General features: G+C 36.0%; 1 protein-coding gene across 2 annotated transcripts in view; it reads right to left on the minus strand.

Annotated features, from left to right (window-relative positions):
* The window catches only part of ARHGAP24 (Rho GTPase activating protein 24), a gene marked incomplete at both ends in the record, with an annotated part of 412,724 nt that overhangs the window by 4,883 nt on the left and 388,001 nt on the right, over nt 1-19,840 (minus strand). For both annotated transcript variants that reach the window (XM_084233664.1, XM_084233663.1), the window contains 4 exons: nt 1,284-2,361; nt 10,443-10,564; nt 13,609-13,682; nt 16,739-16,871. In XM_084233664.1, coding sequence (XP_084089790.1) covers nt 1,284-2,361; nt 10,443-10,564; nt 13,609-13,682; nt 16,739-16,871 — 1,407 coding nt within the window. The remainder of the gene's footprint in view (nt 1-1,283; nt 2,362-10,442; nt 10,565-13,608; nt 13,683-16,738; nt 16,872-19,840) is intronic.

Here is a 19,840-nt window from a genome sequence, read left to right on the forward strand (position 1 = left end):
CCAGTGCCCCTGCCCTCACTTGGGCTGCTTCCTTGGAGAAGTTGCTAAGCAAACTTCTTGGTTATCTTATGAAAAGATGTGAACTGATATCAGTTAGGTTTTAGCATAACTGTAACATTATAAATTATATTTTTTATTCCCTTTTTTTTAAAGATTTATTTATTTTTATTTATTTATACAAGAACCGGGGTATAGGCCAGATGCACGGGAAGGTGATAGGATTCACCAGAGACAGAGCGGGGAACAGAACAGGCAGACTGACGAAAATACACTGCTGAGGGGAGCAGTGGGCGTGACAGGAGAGGTCTGCCGTGCCATGAGATTCTCGCCGGCAGGGATCAAACCACCGCTGCAGAGGCTGAGGACAGCTTCTTAGCGTGGCACTCAACCCCCTGCGCCACCAGGGGAGGCCCTTAATTCCCTATTTAAGCTTCCATTTCTCTTGCTCTAGGAATATGTCATGGCATGGCATTTTCAAAAACCTGCAAGAATTCCAATCTTAGAGTAAAAAAATTTCTGCTCCTCTCCCATCTCATCTCGAGGTGTCCCATGTGCTCCTCTCCAAAGATGCACACAGCATATTCTTTAGACTCCGGTAAGGCTCAAACTTGAGATTGCCCCTCATAAACACATCCCTTTCCCTGCTTCTCTCTCCACTTGGCATAGGATCTATTTTACTTATGTCTCTGTCTCTTCCAGTGGAATGGAAGCATGTGCCAATCTCGACTTTCTCTTTTATTCACTTGAATCCTCAGGGCCTGGAACTGCGTCTGGCAGATAACAGATACTCTGTCAGCATTCCACAGTGAAAGAGTGAAATTAAAGATCTATTTTCTTTCACTGACAGGAAGAAGATAAAATAAGAAAGAGAAAAGTAGAAGAGACTTCCATTTTTTTCATCCTCTTCCTGTCAGTGAAAACAAACTCTTTATTCTCCATTCACTCCTTACATCTCTCCTCCAACCCTCTAACATTAACCTACAAACTCTAATATCAAAAGCACAGCATTATGGAGCACCTATTCTGTGCCAGGACCATGTTCAATGATTTCTTACATGTTTTCGAAGTACATAATATTAGTATGTAAATTTTCCACATTAGAAAACCCAGTTCACAGACATGAAGTGAACTTTCCCGAAGTCCTGCAGTTCACGAATGATGAAATGAGGACTTGAACTCAGGACCTGACTCTGGAGCTAGCATATCTAACCTTCCATGTGAGAGTTAACCCAGTAGCAAGCTGCTGTACCCACTATGGTAGGGATGCAATCATACTTCCTCACCTCTTTATCCTGGACTCATACTCTATCTTCTGTTTGGTCATTTCCTGTTTCAGGCTGGAAACTAAGCTGTGCAGGGCACTGTGGTTGCCGGTGTTGTTACCAACAAATGTCTCACTGTTGTCGCTGCTGCTGGTGGCACGACTACTTCGACCTCCCACACTCCTCCGGTCACTTTTATTTTCATAGTCCCCAGGGTGGGAAAGGTCTTCCTGAGGGGGCCCATCCAAAACAGGGTCCTCAAAATTCCCCCCATAAAAGTCTTGTTCTGGGCAGGTGGTGGTGGAGGAGCGGCAGGAGTTGGAGTTCTCAGGGAGGGAGATTTCACAGGAGGAGGTGGACCAGGTGGCGCTGTCCACACTCTGCTTGTCATCAAGGTTCATCATGGAGAACTGTTGATGGACGTTGTCATAGGTAGAGAGCCTGTTGTGCTGACCTGACTCTCCCACCTGCTCTTTCTGCTTGTTGTCCCTCAGGGTCACATAGCCGTTGGGCAGCCAGCTCATGCTGCGACCATTCACGGGGTTCCCAAGGGTGTCACTATTCAAAATGCCCATGCGCACTGTTCCATTCTGTACACTGTGGGTTCCCATTTTCGTACCAGACCCCTTCAGCGAAGAGGTTCTTCTGGCTTGTAAGCTCCCATTGGGAGTGGTTTGGGTTTTCTCAAGACCTTCTGCATTACTGCTGCTGAAAGAGCCATTGGTGACTATCCCACTTCCCTTATTGAAGGCCGGATTCTTTTTGACCATGAGAGGGGGGCTCCGAGAGACATCCAGTTTGTTAATGCTGTTCCTTGGGCTGTTTGCTTTGCCACCTGATAGAGCTGTGGGGGATCCATTATCCATGCTGCTTCTCTGGGGAGATTCAGACTTGTCCCAAGAGCACTGCCGACCAGGGCTGTCCTTGGCATTATTGTTCTCCTTGTTCTGTAGCTGACCCATGGTGGCTTTCTTCTGAATTTCATTGTTGTTGTTGCTTGTTCCATCTTGTGGCTTGCCTTGCACATCTGTATCTTTGGGGAAGAGGTGATCATGTTTGCTAATCATCATTGACATCAGCTGCTGGACCACGACAGTGCCTGGAATTCCACAGAAAACAAAATAGTGAATCAGTTTTGATTTATTTTTCAATTTAAATGTCAGTTTTGAGGATTCGATCATTCATTCAGTAGTAGTATTACTAGCATTGTCAAACTATATTTTTAATGATGATAATAACAAGAGAGGCAAACATTTCTTGAGCAATTACTTTATACTATGAACTATAAAAGTGATTTATTTCTGCTAATTTAGTTGGGTTTTAAAATAAATCTGTTAAAAGTACTATTAGTAACACTACATTATAAAGGTAACTTGATGAAGGTCACAAATTTATGTCCAATTATTAGCTGACAACTAAGCAAACCATGCATAGAATTCAGTGATCACACAGAGCAAAGAATATGGACTTCAAAGTCACTAAACAATGAAACAAGAAACCTTGGGGAAGAGGAGAACCTGGTCCAGAGTTCCCACATTATTATATTTTTTAAAATGTTTAATTTTCAACAAAAATTATTAGCCATTCAAAGATTAAAAAGTATAGCCCATATACAGGAAAATACAGAATCTAAGGAGGTGTTCATATTATACTCCTTGGATAAAGACTTTAAATCAACTATCATAAGTATATTTTAATAACTCTAGGACATCATATCTTAAAAAAAGGAAAATGAAAACAATGACTCACCAAATAGAAACTATCAATAAAGAGTATAAAAATAACTAAGTATATATCTGGAGTTGAAAACTACAATCATTGAAATGAAAATAAAATTAATAGAGGGGATCAACAACGGATTTGAGCAGGCAGGAAAAGACTGAGCATACATGAAGATAAACCAGTTGAGGTTGTCCAATATGAGGACTATGGAGTGAAGGGAATGAAGAAAAATGAACAGAGGTGCAGGGACCATCAAGCACAGTAGCATATGCATAAAAGTAGTCCCCCAAACAGACTGGAAATAGAAATAAACAAAACCAGTAATTAAACAAATATTTCAAGTGTCCAATTTGATGAAAAATATGAATTTACACATTCAAGAAGTTCAGCAAATTCCAAGCAAGTTAAATGCAAAAAGGATTCACCTAGTTTCATCATGGTTTATCTTAAATCAAAGACAGAGAACTTTGGAAACAGCAAGAGGGAAGCAGCACAGGAAAAAGGGATCCCCAATATCATGAACAATTGATTTCTCATCAGAGGCCATGGAAGCTATGGGATAAAATCTTCAAAATTTTGCAAGACTATCCAATAAGAATTCCAACAAACCCAAGCTACAATGGTGAAGGAGAAATAAAAACACTACCTGATAAAGAAACACTAAGGAAATTCATTGCTAGTAATCCACACTACAAGAAATACCAAAGCTTCAGGACATTTTAAACAAAGGAATTTTTACAAAAGAAAACAATTTTCTAACACAGATGAAAATACTATGGTTCTCATTTGATTCGCTTATTTTTACTGTATACTGTAAAGTAGGAAGCAAAAACAAATACCTTAGAAGTTTCAGTAAGTAAAAATAACTCAGAGGATAAAAAAATTGACCTATTATTAAATGAGTAATTTATTTTTAAAAACTCAATGGATTTATCAGGTTTTGTGGTATAATAGTTGAAATTTAAAAATATATACACACATATCCCTTACTGACTGACAAGCTGGGTTTTCACCCTTAAAAAGCAACTGCCATCATTGAACAGGCTTCTCAATTAGTTTTAGAAATTGGGACTCCCTGACTCCTTTAAGATTTTCTTAATATTATTTTTATTCTTAGGTATTAATTATATTCATGTACCCATAATAAGGTGAACATAAATATCAATCATTTTTGCTTTAACTTGAACTATTGGGTTGTTAGAAAAGTCATGATGCATTTATCAATGAGAAGAAAATTATGCATAGATATAAATATGTAAATATGTAAATCCATTAATTTGTAAGGGTTGGGGGGACATAGGGAGATGAGAACAGAATAGCATCTATTTGGGAAAGTTTTGTTGAGCTGGAGGAAGAAAAGAACTGAGGACATTTTATATGCATTGAATGAGAGAGAGAATAATAGATCCCATAAACATACCTTCTTATGCAATAATAGTACAGTCAGATTGGTGTTTCCTTTAAGAACAAAAAAACTTTTAACTTGCTTTTAATTATTCTGGATGCAAGAATGATATTTTGTTATTTTTTGAATTATTATGGTATTATTAAATGTTCTTTTTAAAAATTAATCCATTAATCAATTGATGGCTTAATTTGTAATTGAGGTAATGTTAGGCTAGCACTGTAGTGCACTCACCACCAAATCACCCATAGTCTACTACCATAGTCCATTGTGATTCTTTCTTTCTTTTTTTTTAAAAGAGTTATTTATTTATGCATACAAGAACTGGGGTACAGGCAAGGGTGTGAAGGGTAAGAGGATTTACCAGAGATAGAATGGGGAACAGAACAGGCAGACTGAAATACACTGCTGAGGAGAACAGTGGGCAAGACAGGAGAGGTGTGCTGCACCATGTGGGTTGCTCCCTGGCCAGCGAGAATCGAACTCGTGATGCAGTGGCTGCTGATAGCTTCATAGTGCTTTGCTTTACTCCGTGCACCACCAGGGAGGCCCCCATTGTGATCATTTCTCCCTGTGTTCTTATTCCTTTCCCAAACTTCCCCTCCCTTCCCAGCCTGCCTCAGTGCTTCAGTTCCATAGTCAGCTTTCAAGGGTTAGTACTTAAGCTTGTCTTTGTATGACCCTTAGTTTGGTTTCTCTATATTCCACATATTAGTGACACCATCTGGTATTTTCTTTAAATACTGACTCTTGCTCAGATGGGGCCACGAAGTAGTTGAGTAACATATGGTTTATGCAATATGTGAAGTCTACAGAAGGTTTAGTTACTAGAAAGCATCTCTTCAGGGGGTTGATCAACTCTGGGATCAGTGAAACATCCGAAACCCCCTTGGAGTTGAGACCTCTCATGACCCCAACAAATTAAGACAATATGTGAAATTATTTTGCTCTTCCATTTTTTTCTTGACGCTTCTAAAAATCCCATTTGTTTCCCTGTATGCCTATCCCTGGACAAATTACCACTGTTTTTTAGGGAAATTTTCTTTTTTAATTGGGTATAAGTTTTCTCATCAATGAAAAGAAGCCATGAATCCTATTAAAATGGGATTTTTCAGAGCCCCAGGAAACTCCCAGAACTCAGGATTCTGCTTCTTCCCAGAGAAATTTTGCTTTCGTCTATTGACCATATAGGGAGAGACCTATGTAATCTGTAAAAGATTCTTCTAAAATAACATATTTTAACAAGGGTTAAAATAAAGAGACAAAAAACCTAAAGCAGTGGCTTCCAGGAAGATTGTGGCAACATAAAACTCATTTCTGCAAATCCCTGTATAGAATCAAAGTAATTAGACACAAAGTCCAAAATTCATGGACAACATTTGCAACAAAACTAGGTGGCAAGTTGTCCTCCAAAACTCTAAAATACAAGTTGGGGAGATGAATCCCTACTGCCCCCCAAATACTGCACAATGGTATTGTCTGTATTTCAGGAAAGAAAGGGGGCTCTCGTGGGCCTAAGAGTAGAAATTCCTAAAGGACCATATAAGCATTCACTGGAAAATGCATAGAGCTACTCGCCAAGTGAAAGTGGGAAGGATTGTGCCTAGTCCAATCTTAACCCAATTGTGATCCAGGAGGTATGTGGTGGCCTAAAGAATATAGAGTCTTCTAGTCCCTTGGATTCTCAACAATGATCAGTCACAGCTCCCTTCCAGACAGGGCTCCACAAGAATGAGGAAACAATTTGGAATGGAAAGTATTCAAGGAACTAAGATATTAGAGATGAAAGAAAGGGAAGGTGGGGATATAGCCAGCACATCTTTAGTAAGAAAGTTGCTATATTGGTTGAGCTGTATGTGAAGAAAACAGAAGATTGAGTTCTGTGGAGTGAGAGAAGCTAACCTGAGTGTTCACAGAATCTTCCACAGGTGCACGCCTTATGAAAACATGCCACTGGAAAATTCACTCAGTTACGATGATCTTCCAAAGGGTAACACATTTAATTCCACAGTATCAAAAGCTCATTTGTAATATGAACAGTAATTTCACCAGAAATGTGTTTAAATAATAGGAAGCTGTCAAGTTCAAGGTGTTAAATACAAATTCTTTACTTGAAAGCTCAAATTTCATCAATTGCAACAAATTCTGCCAGTTGTTTCCCTTAAAGTGAAAGGTTAGCTTAGTGTATTTTTGAAAACATGTCTGCTAAGGGTTCAAGTCTAAACAAATAATAGTTTGTCAGTTGTTCTTTCAAGTAAAAAATGGAATTCCATGAAAAGGTAATTAATACAGCTCTCAACTCACATAATCACATACATCCTTTTCCTTGAGCTGACCACGTATTATTTTTCAAAATACTATGTAGAACTGTGTTATGCATAGAGCTCATTGTTTTACCAGAATATCAAGAAGATGCATTCTCAAGAGCAGGGACTTAGTATAGTTAATATTTTTTATTGTTCAGCGGGAACATTCTTAAGTAAAGTTGACACTTTTACCACTATTGCCAGTGCAAGGCAGTGAAGAATACAAGGATGTCATTGGAATTTGGCACCATTGCCTTCATTACACTAAGATATAAATCATTGCAAATGTCACCACAATGAAACAGCAAAAACCAAAATATGTGTGAATTCTTGGACCTTCTGAATGCATCTCTGGTGACTCTAGGTATCACAGGCCACATTTTGAGGACTTCTAGTCTAGAGAGACAATGTAAGAACTGGTGGTGAGCACTAGATGCATAGTTATATATACACTAAGCCTAAATGAGGATAATGGATGTACTGTCATTATATACACACACACACACACACACACATGCATACATACATATATATTTAACAAATTAAAAAAAACCAAAAGAATTAGAAGAGCATATGTAAACAGTTTTTAAATGTTTGCTATAAACATACTGTTGCTGGGTCCTCCCTGGTGGTGCAAGGGGTTAAGTACCACACTACGAAGCAATCCGCAGCCTTTGCAGCACAAGTTTGATCCCCAGCCGGCCAGGGAGAAACCCACATGGCGAGGCAAACCTCTCCTGTCTCACCCACTCTTCCCCTCAGCAGTGTATTTCATTTCAGTCATTCTGCCTGTTCTGTTTCCCACTCTGTCTCTGGTGAATCCTCTCACCCACTGCATCTCTGGCCTGTACCCCAGCTCTTGTATGCATAAATAAATAAATCTTTAAAAAAATACTGTTGCCGGTAGTACTATTAATGTTATTTTGAGACTGTTGTTATGTTTAAATAGAGATAGAGCAAAGGATTAATTATAGGGTATTCTGATTCTGTTATCTTTAATAACTTTGAGAACCAGGAAACTTATTTGGAAAAAAGGAGATAAAACCATAACATGGAAAAAAATAAATAAAAATCCTATAGTCATGATTTTGATTTGGAATTACAATGTGAACTTGTGAAGAATTTTTCTTTAATCTTTAAGTATGTCTGTAAGATGTGGTATGTATAATATGTGTGTCTGCACATATGCATTTTTATCTACTAGCTCTCCCTACTGAAAGGCCTAGAAACATATTTTACCAAAAAAATTTGGAAAAAAATTATAGGAATATAATATCAGTATTTAAATATCTAATGAATTAATAATTTTAAGAATTGCATTAAGATCACAAAAATAGAGATGCTCAGACATGCCAATGAAAGAATACAATACAATATATAGCAAAACCAAAACAAAAAGCACCAAACACACACATACACACAAGAATTTGTTCACATTCTTTATCTTCATCCTATTTGTTGAAAACAAGGCAGAAAAATGTGTTAAACTGTACCATGAATATGCCATGAACAATATGCATATTATAGGAAACTACATAGGTAAAAAAAATCCTAAATTTTGACATAAAGTTGTAGGGAATCCTATATATTTAAATAAATTTAAAAAGATATCAAATAAAGGAATAGCAGAGATTAAAGTGAGGGAAGTAGATGAAGATAGTGGTCAAAGTATGCAAACTTTCATATATAAGAAAATAAGTATGGAGTTGTACAGTAAACTTGATGACTATAGTTAACACTGCTCTATAGCATATTTGAAATTTGCCAGCAGTAGAACCTAGAAGTTCTTGTCATGAGGAAAATATATTTTTTCTGGTATTTTTATATTAATATAAGAAATGCTAACAAATTATGGAAATAATTTCAGAATATATGTTAGTCAATGTATTGTACTGTACATGTTAAATTTATGCAGATGTGTCAATTATAGCACAATAGAACTGAAAAAGAAATATTAAATATAATGCCCAGAAAAATCTATTTGGTTGCTAAAATTACAAAGTAATGCAAGGAAGTGATCGATAAATATGTCTAGGTAGTAAGATGGAGATTTAAATAAGGAGGATTAGATGGGGGGGATAGGACACGAAACTGAGTTTTGGGGGGCCTCCCTGGTGGTGCAGGCGATTGAGCACAACGCTGTGGAGCTGTCTGCAGCATCTGCAGTGTGGGTTCAATCCCGGCCGGCCGGGGAGATACCCACATGGCATGGCAGATCTCTCCTGTCTCGCCTGCTGCTCCCCTCCACGGTGTATTTCAGTAGATCTGCTTGTTCTGTTCCCCACTCTGTCTCTGGTGAATCCTCTTACCCCCCACTCCAGCACATCTGGCCTGTACCCTGGCTCTTGCATGCATGAATAAATAGATCTTAAAAAAACCCTGAGTTTTGGGGATCCCCAGAAAGTTAAAACTTCTTTACTAGGTGATGATTTCTAGATACGTGTGTGTGTGAGTGTGTGTGTGTGTTGGTGATAATGGTAATGTGATTTTCTGTTTTATGTATTTTATTTCATAATAAGAAAAGGGTTTTAGAAAACAGTGCAGTAAAGTATCTTTAAACTTCTTGTAGCTTCAAATTTTATATTTTTGAAAGTCCATTAAATTCTTCAGGAGGAAATTAAATTTTCTGCACCAACAATCTTATTGCCAAAAATCTGATGTCTATTCTATATTGCATTAAATATTTGACAGAGGAAATTAAGCTAGTTGATGTAAGATAACAATTTTAAAAAGCCTTTTCTCTTACAAGATATGAGGAATGAAAATCTTAGAATTTTGAAAAAGGAATGGTATCAAGGAAATACTTTGTTCTAAACTAAAAATTCTCACAGTGACAGTGAAAATAATTATTTGTTCTTTCCTTATTAAATTTTTACATGTCTAAATTTAGACAATTTGTAGAAAACTATGCCCTGCTAAGGGTAATAAGTAAGAAAAGGACTCAAGCAGAAAGGTCTTCTAGAAATAAAAAGAAGTAGCAGTTCATTGTAAAAAATAATTTGTCATATTTTAATGTAAAAAAAAAATTCCTTCATGTTCCAACAAAAAGGTAAATAAACTGCAACATTTTATAGAAGATCACATTTATTTACCTCACGAACTCAAAGAAAACCAAAATTATGAAAAACATTAAAATAGTAACTATTACTATTTGAATTTATTGTAAATTGTATTGTACTCAATAATGACCTAGATTTTTCCAATTTCTACATAATACTTTATAAATGATTTATGGAAGTTCCATTTATATTGTGAAGCTACTGAGGAGTTATTTAAAATTAGCATATGTAATAAACTCAAACTATGCCTCACTCCAAAAGAGATGGTTTTGCATTTGAAGAACTTGAGTCAATAAATGAAGTTACAGGCTTCCCTGGTGGTGCAAGGGGTTAAGTCTCAGCACTATGAAGCAATCTGCAGCAAGAGTTCCTTCCCCAGCCTGTCAGGGAGCTACCCACATGGCACAGCAGACCTCTCCTGGCTCACCCACTGCTCCCCTCAGCAGTGTATTTCAGCCAATCTGTCTGTTATTCTCCCCACTCTGTCTCTGGTGAATCTCTCACCAACCCCCCTTCCTTGCACTTCTGGCCTACAACCCAGCTCTTGTATGCATAAATAAATAAATCTTTAAAAAAAATAAATGAAGTTTCCATATTTTTTTAGTTTGCTCAGAGAACAATAGGTTTAGGTCAACCAGAGACAACTTATTTTTCTTTCAATGTAGTTATAAGATAATCATTCACTTACCCTCCATGATGGTCAAAGGATCTTCCACTTTAGGTCGAAGGATATTAGGGCCAAAAACAGTGGCCAAGTTCTGCACACTCATTTTGTTAACTCCAGAATAGGACTGTACTTCATCCAAGAATCTGTTGAGTATAAAATATGAACAAACACAATGGAATCATTTTTGTCAGTGAAAGAAAATGGGTCATTGGGAAATATATGAGCTGGAGAGTGTTCAAAGATGATTACAGACAAACTTTTTTAGAAATTCAAGTATCAGTCATATGTGGTAAAAATATATTGCAAATTATTAAAGATCAAACTTTATGGATCATATTAAATATCAGCTCTGGTATGACTTGTCTTGGTTTCCTCTCTCAGTCATAGGAACAAATGTATTTGGAAAATGCTAATACGGACTTGAGAGACAAGACTAATGGTGCAGGATTATGGGTGCTTTGGTGGTGGGTGTGGTAATGTATATCTGAAAGGTGTGAGCCTATAATTCTTAATCATATACGGTGTTTTAAACCAATGTTACCTCAATTAAAATATGGATTCCCTTCCATCCCTAAATATATGCAGTTAAATCAAGAACTATAAATTAGATCATTTGATACAATCCTTTTATTTCAGAGAGGAGAAATCAACCTTTTTTATGGGGTAATTTGTAAGCTTCAAATTTATAGTATATTAAAAATATAGGCAAACATGGTTTAAATTAAAACCTCAGTTCTACTGATATGAAAAATTGCAAGCACAAAAATCAATTGCTTCAACTTATTAGATGCTAAAGAATAAGAGGCATGAAATAGGCCTTCCTCAAGTGATTTTAGTAGGAAGGATTGTTTTTGTAATCTTTCAGGTTTTTTTTTTCTCCCCACCCTATGTTCATTTCTGTAAGAGCTTCTATAATTTCATGGCTTATTAATTCTACTGATGAGGCAAAGAAGAAATTAGGAAAAATAACTTCTTTGTGTTACTTAAAATACTATATTCTGTACCAGTCATTGTGCTAATGTATTAAATTCTCAAAGTGTCTATGTGAGATAAATTCTATTATTATCTCTACTTTGCAGATGAGACACATTAGGCACAAAAGAGGTTAGGGATCTTTTCTAAGGACACAGAACTAATAAGCGGTAGCTTGAAATTTGAATTTACATGATTAAACCTTAGAATCTGTGTTCTCAACTACTATATCTTGACCTTAAAAGTAGGTGCCTATACCAGGAGAAGGAGATCCTATACCTCTAAAACACAAATAATGATGTAAATGATTTTATTAACTCAATTTTAAAAAAGATAAAAAGTTTTGAATAGCATCATGCCACTTCAGTTAACAACAACAAGGTGTCCACATCCACATGTTCACTATGAGTATGCAGTCTAAATTTTACTAGGACAGGAGGGTGAAAAGTCAAACAAAAGCTAAAATTAAAAGTTTTCTTAAATGCATCAAGAAAGTTCAGTTTTGCCACTGCCTTTTCCCTCCTTGTACTTCAGGAGATTGTAACCTTTTTATCATCCTCTATAATAGCCTAACTGATTTAAAAATCTTGGCATGGAAGTCTTACATGTTAGTAAGTCTATGCTGCCAGTGAAAATATTTCTTAATTTTTTTCAGATTCTGAAACTGAAGATCTTATTTGCTTCTTTTAAAAACATTGCTTATATTTTACTTTAATGAATTTATTTTAATTGAAGAAATATTTGGATAGACCCATCAAATATTACCACTATAGTGCACCCACCACCAAAATCACGCATTGTCCATTGTGTTTTCTTCCCTCTTTATTCTTACCATTGTCTTTCCCTCTTATTTGCCTTTTAAACATAATTATAATCAGAAAAGGTTATGATAGGTTTTAGAATTCCTACTTAGTGTTGACAATGAACTTCAATGTCTGGCATTAGTCTTAATGCCATAGTTCCTAGTCTGCTGAATATTTATCTAATCATGCACACAAAAAACAAACATAAATAATGCATTGTACTAAATAAAAATTTAAATTTTCTTTTTAAATGCACTGGGAAGATATCATTTAAGACATCCAATACTTGTGCCAATCACCAATCTCTTTATTTATTTAAATTTTATGTTTCCTTGATTTATGTAATATGTTTCTATTTTACATATTTGCTTTCTTAAACAGGAGCACAGGCATGGCACAGACCATGCATGGTTATTGACAGAGAGCTTTACCAGGCACAATTGTTATTCTTTTTTTTCCCCCCATGTTATAGATCGTATTTTTATTTGGAGTTTATTATGGAACAGTTACTGCTTTGGTCCTTAACAATTCACGGAAATTTATTTTGTTAGATCCCTTCCAGACAATAATCGTAGTGCTTACTTTTTATTTGTTTATTTATTTGAGAGTAAGCTTCAGACAGCATGCCCTCTTACTCTGAAGCGACCATGAAGCATCTCCTTAGAAGAAGGCCTTATTCCCAGGTGGCCGTGACTCTGTTTCACATGTAAAAACTGTGAGGAGTATAACTTTAAATCTTTTATTTCTTTTTAAAATAAAATAAAAAAAAATTATTATTTTTTATTGAGGCGACATCGGCTTACAACACTGTGCATGACTGAGGAATAGAGGCTCCCCTTCCTCAGCAGGAGGGGGAGCCTCTATTCCACAATTGTTATTCTTACAGAATTAAGTTACACATATCTTTTCAATGAGTCTTAGGTGGGAGCAAAATGAAAAGAAAATGATATTTATTGAACACATACTATATATTAATCCTGTAAAAATATAATTTAATTTTTTTAAACTGTGAAATGTATGATTTTACTGTCCTTTTACTGTCCTTTCCAGACCCTTAGACTCAAAGAGGAGAAGAAAATTGTATAAAGGCATATATGTTGTCTATGCTCCCAAACAGATCTTTCATACCCAGGTATATGCTCCTGTTCAATAATGGCACAAAGGACATATACAAATGACTTTGGAAGTTCAAAGCAACATACTTTAATATGCAGTAGAAAGAAAAACTTTGAAACAAAATTATACAATGAAGCACTTTTCACAGTCAAAGAAACCTTTGAGCTTAACTTGTCAAACCTCTTAAATTTACATAAGCCAACAGTGCAGCTCGGAGCAATTAAGTGATTTCAGTCATTGTCAAATATAAGTTCATGTCAGGTTAAGTCTTGTTTTGTCTTTAGGACAATTCTTACCTGCAAATATACTTGAGGAGGTTATAATTGACCACTGGCAAACTCTTCACTTGCTTTGCTAATTCCTTAACACCCTGAGTATAAAAAAGAGAATAAATGTTATCTTTCCAACTGTTGGTTCTGCAATTAAAGCTAATGGGAAAATGGTCATCCATTTTTAAAATTCATTTGACATATTATCAGTGAAAGATCCTGTCCTAAAAACCTGTCACCATCACAGCGAATGTTTTGGAAATGTTTTCGAAGATGTGAAAGCATTTTAAATGTCACCATAAGCACTATTTGTAGAGAAACATATTTAAGTGAAATGAAGGTCTTCTAACATTTTTTAAAATTTTTTTCTTCTTTTTAGTAACTTTTTTTTTTTTAAGATTTATTTATTCATGCATACAAGAACCGGGATACAGGCCAGATGTGCATGAGGGTGAGAGGATTCACCAGAGACAAAGAGGGGAACAGAATAGACAGACTGACTGAAATACACTGCTGAGGGGAGCAGCGGGCGAGACAGTAGAGGTCTGCTGCGACATGTGGGATTCTCGATAGCCAGCTGGGATTGAACCCGTGCTGCAGAGGCTGTGGACAGCTTCACAGTGCTGCGCTCAAACGCTTGCGCCACTAGGGGAGGCCCTCTTCTAACATTTTTAACAATAGTTCACACTTGACTGAAAAGGGAAGATAGCTTCATATATAATAAAGTTATTTGGGTAAAAAAAAAAAAGTAGCCTTGACGTAGTGAGGATTCTTCTTATTTTTAACATGTCTAATACCCAAACACACATCTACCAACAAATAAGTCTCTCAAGACAGGTTATGTCTCAGTTTTGGAGATGAGATGAGGATTGGAAAACCTGATCTTCCTGGAAATCCATAAAGAGTTTGAATGTCTTGGTTCTTCTCCTTGTAGAATTTAATCTAGAATGCAAATGGTCCCAGAAAAGAGACTAGAAAATGAAATTTGGTCTGTTTTCCTTGGAAAGCCAGTTGTTTTAAATTTCTATGGGGTATTTGTCTGTATCTCTACTACTCAATAATTCTACCATAACACAAAAGCAGTCACAGACAATATTTTATAACAAATGGAATAAAAATTCATTTACAGAAATAAGCAGAAATTTTGACCTGAGTGCCAAGAAAATCCAATGGGGGAAGAATAGTAATTTCAATAATTGGGGCTGGAATTACAGGAAAGTCACACACTAGAAAATAGTGAACTTGAACTTCTTCTCAGACCACAAAGATTAGCTCAGATAGGGCATAAGCCTAAACATAAGAACTAAAGTTATAAAATTGATAAAAAAATACATAAGATCACATCTTCATGGCCTTGGGTTAAACAAAGTCTTCTTAGATATTAGACTAAATACAGAAGTGAAAAAAGAAAATGCTTGGACTTCATCAAAATTAAAATTTATTGAGCTTCAAAGAATGAAGAGATAATCCATAGAATGGGAGAAAATATTTGCAAATCATATATCTGATAAAGACCTTTATTCAAAATTATATAACGAACTCTTACAACTCAACAAAAACAAGACAAATAAACCAATTTAAATTAAATGTTGTGAACATATGTTTCTCCAAAGAAAATATAGGAATAACCAACAAGTACATGAAAAGATGTTTAATATCATGAGGCATCAGAGACAGGCAACTCAAGCCTCGATGAGATACCACTTTGCTTAGAATGATTTTAATTTTAAAAAAAGACAGAAGTAGAAGAAGAAGCAGCAGAGGGAGATGGAGAAGACCTAGAGGAGGCACATGGAGCAGAGAGACATGTGGAGAAATTGTGCTTGCTTCTTGGCCTTGGACCTATCCCACGGTCTTGGGGAGACACTTAAAAGAGACAGATGTGGGTGAGAGACCCATAGGGAGGCTGACAATGGCAGACTTTATCTTGACTTGGATTTTGATTTTGCCTTTTTTCCTTCCAGACTTGCCTGGCCCCTTCTGGTCCTTTTCTGTGGATGTCCACTAGAAGGTCCCTTTGACTTGTGGAACATCTTAGGGCCTCAGCAATCCTGAGGCCTGCTTTGGGCCAACCCTGTTTGGATGGCATTTACCAGTAAGGGGATGGATAACCTTGGGTATTTAATTGGAAATTATTTTAAGCTATTTTCTTTCTCTTCTCTCTATTATGCACTAATTGTATCAAAATTCTTTTTTTATTGAAAAATAGATAGACAGACAGACAGACAACAAACTAGTGCTGGCATAAATGAAAAGTTGGAACTGACAGGAATTTAAAATTCATTTCCTCTTTGGAAAGCACAGATATATATGGCCCATCAATTCTACCTCCTACATATGAATCAAAGAAAAATGAGAGCATGTACCCATGCATAAATTTGTACATGATAATATTCATAGCAGCATTATTGATAACAGCCAAACAATGGAAATAGCACATATGTCCTGCAACTGATGAATGGATGAATAAGTAAAAGGAGTGAAACACTGATACATGACAAAGAAGATAAACTGAAAACAATGAAAGCAGTCTTATACAAAGGGCAACATATCAAATGATTCCATTTATACGTCCAGAATAGATAAATCTAGGAGACAGAAAGTAGATTAATATTTGCCAAGAGCTGGGGAAAGAGGAGCTTGGAGAGTAGGTCTGGAGTTTGTTATGGAGTGATGAAAATGTGATAAATATTATAAATTAGAAATTGGTGAAGGTTGTACAGTTCTAAGGATATATGAAAAGCCCTGAATTATATACTTTATATAGGTGATTGTATAGTTATATACTAATAGGCAGAAGGTAGTATTTGTTTGAGGTTATTGAGGGGGGCACACCAGGAGAACAGGAGGAGGAAATGCAGCACCATGGGTTCGTGAAATGCTGGGTCTGCTGTAGCACCACATTAATCATTTAAAGGGGCATAGTGGCAAAGAGTGCTAATTTCATTTATCCAGTTACATCTTTCATTCTAATCAGGCATGGAATTAATAATGGGGCCTAAGTTGTATGTGTGATGTCTAAATCTGTGAGTTGTCAATACACAAAGTAGTGAAAACTATCTAAGGATAAGACAAAGAAAAATTTACAGATTAGACTTTGAACACAGACAAAGACCACAAACAAAACTTTGGAAAGGAAATAAATGCATCAACTTACTGCTTCCTCTTCTTTGCTGAGCAGTTTGGCACAGGACAAAAAGTCTTCATACTTTGCATATGGAATAACAGGTTCCGGGAGTTCTCGGAGATAGAGTTTAAGAAGTGAAGCCACCGTGTGTACATCAGTGTTGCTGTGAAAATAGAAGTGTGAAGATGTTTGGAGTGAGACTAATAGCATTTAACTTACTGCTGCATCAAACATACACCTAAGAGTCAAAATTTTATCCTAGTTGGCAACTGAAGCCGTCAATTCACTCTCGAGAAAGCACATGCCTTTTGTAATGTCCATTAGAAGCTACTACATGTGGAAAGAAGAGGGACTTAGAAGGGTTTTAGGAATCTTCAGCATGATTTGTAAATATTCACTTCAATCACTTTATTTTTGTGCGTATTTGGAATCAAGCATAAATGTGGAAAAATTAAATAATGAGAATATAGCAGACATTAAATATAAATATAACACGATATATAAAAAAATACCAAAACTACATATGTGTATAGGAAAGTGTTCACTGTCAAAATGAATTACTTCTGATTCCTAATTTCATTTCTCAAAATGTCACACTTGTTCTTGAGAAGACATTGGTGACTGATTATAGATATACCTGAAGTTCAATAAGACACAATAGAACTTTTTAAGCCAAACTCATTTTGAAGATGATTGTTTTCCTAATAGTCTAAGATGATCAGGAATCCTTAGACTCTAGATAAAGAAAGTGCTACAAAAATAAACAATGAAAACTTAGAGCACCTTTTTATGTAACATGCAAACTTTGCTAAATGCAATAGTAGCAGAATTATTCACTAAAATACTAATTTATAGCTTGTTCTCTAACTTCCCTTTTTAATCAATGAAGACAACTAACAGTAAAGACATGAAGACACATTTGTTTTTATTATTAATTTTTTTTTTCTTTTGGGATAGGAGAACAGGAGCATAGGAAGGAGAGATTGGTAGGTGGCAAGTAAAAAGCCAAGATTGGCAGTGAAAAAGATTAGGGAATCTGAAGTAGTGAGAACATACATTCCAATTTCAGACTGTGTTATAGGAAGTCACAAGTCCCAGGGAAGGTATGTCTGCCATGACAAACTGGAAGACAGGTATTAGAATTTCTTGTTTCACTGAGTAATCTCCTGCCTCAGGGGTGTCGTGAAAGCAGAACTGACCTCACAAACCACATGGACTGGGATCAATGGAATCTCAGTCCTCAATTTTAGACTCACAGGTTGATGTTGCCAGGTATTTCCCATACAGCTACACTGAATTGGGCATCATGGAAACATAGTAGCTAGCAGTTAAAAAAAAACTATAATTTATAATCAAGTAAGGACAGGAGATATTAAGCAGATGATACCATAAACATATCATTACAAAGTGTATGGAGTAATAAGGGAAACTAATAAGGATGCTATCTAATAAGCCAACAAATCTAGCAGTAGGAAGACTTCTCTGTCATGGTCTGAAGAGTGTGTAACAGATATCTATGTGAGAACAAAAGAATAGCAAAGAACATTCCTGATTAAAGCAAGGCAGCAAACCATGTTCAGTGTGGAGGAAGTCTCGAGCTGAGGAGCTGACAAGAGGCTAGTGAGACTGGAGTTCAGAGTGGGACTGTTTGAGGTTTGAGGGGTTGGCAGAATCCCCATGAACCAGGGGTCTCAGAAACAGACAGGGTTTTCCCTTTGAACTTCGGAGTAAGTCAGAGCAGGTTTCAGTAATTTCTAAAAATACTTTAAACATTTTTGCATAAAAAATAAACCTAAAACAGTCTCAATGGTAAGACAGACAGACATTACCTTTTTATTCCTGGCAAATCACTCTATTTCATGAGTATCATGAAATTTGTTGGTTTCATGTGTTTCTCATGTTTTTATGGCTATATAGCAAAGCACCTGCCTGATCCATGAGGGTATAATCATCGTTTGTATCAAAACCATGCCCTGGAGCAGGATATGCAGTATAATCAAAGATTGCAATAAACTATTTACATCCTTTGATTCCACTATAATTGAAGCCAATCCATCATATGTTGGAATCATATTGCCTTCAGAGTGCATACCAATACTTAGTTAAGAGAAGAATATATGGGCAATGTAAAATAATATAAAATATATATGATTTCAAAATATTGAGTGTGCCATGTATAATGTATATTTATAATATAGCTAAATAAAATGATGAAATACCTCGGAACTGAATGCAATGAATAAGATACTAATGATAAAAAGCAATATATATCTAACAAGAAATTTGTTTTAGTGCTTCATTGACGGACTATTCAGCACGATGACTCTCCTTAAGCACTGTTTATAAACTAGCTTGATTGTTACTTCTGTAATATTTTGCTTCTAATGTTGACTCACAGTACTAGAGACATTTGAACACTAGATGGCAGAATTGCAAAGTTAGAATAATACAGACGATGCAAAATTGTAAAGGATGCAAGGTTGCAGAATCATTTCTCATTGCCAGCAATTTTCTTAGCACCAAAGCTGCAGTAATTTTCACAGAAAAGGAATATTTGAGCTATGAATCAAGGTAAGGGACATGTAGTGGGATGATTATTTTAATCCTCCCTAAAGTGATACGTTACATTAGCTTTCTAGCATTATAGTACATATACTCACACACTTAGCTCTATAGAAATGATGAAGGAAAAAAAATGACCAAACATATTTTCTTTCTTTTTAAGCAAAAAAAGATTATTACATTTTTGCTTCAAGGCTAAAACTGAAAAATGTATGACTCTTTTGTAGGTTTTATTAAACGTATTTTGCAGGAATAAAGACTTCTACATTTCCTTAGCAGTCTCATTTCTGGCTTCGCCCTTTCCACTGAATGGAAGAAAAACAATCACTTCTGGGCAGACTCCAACACATTTGCCAGTGCTAGTTCACGTCAAAAGTCCAGAGTCCACTCACTATGCCACCTCCTGCAATGGGAAGGCTGGCATTTCTGAAGAATCTTTCTTTATGTACCTGTGCTCAGAACTGAGCCAAGAATAATGATGTGACCCCTGTCTTAAAAGCCACTGAACTACATTCCTTGGGGCCATTATGTTAGCTTGCCTAATGTTTGTGGAAATATTCTGGTTCCTTC

Source organism: Talpa europaea, assembly GCF_964194135.1.
Source record: "Talpa europaea genome assembly, chromosome: 5".
In the NCBI taxonomy this organism is placed as follows: Eukaryota; Metazoa; Chordata; class Mammalia; order Eulipotyphla; family Talpidae; genus Talpa; species Talpa europaea.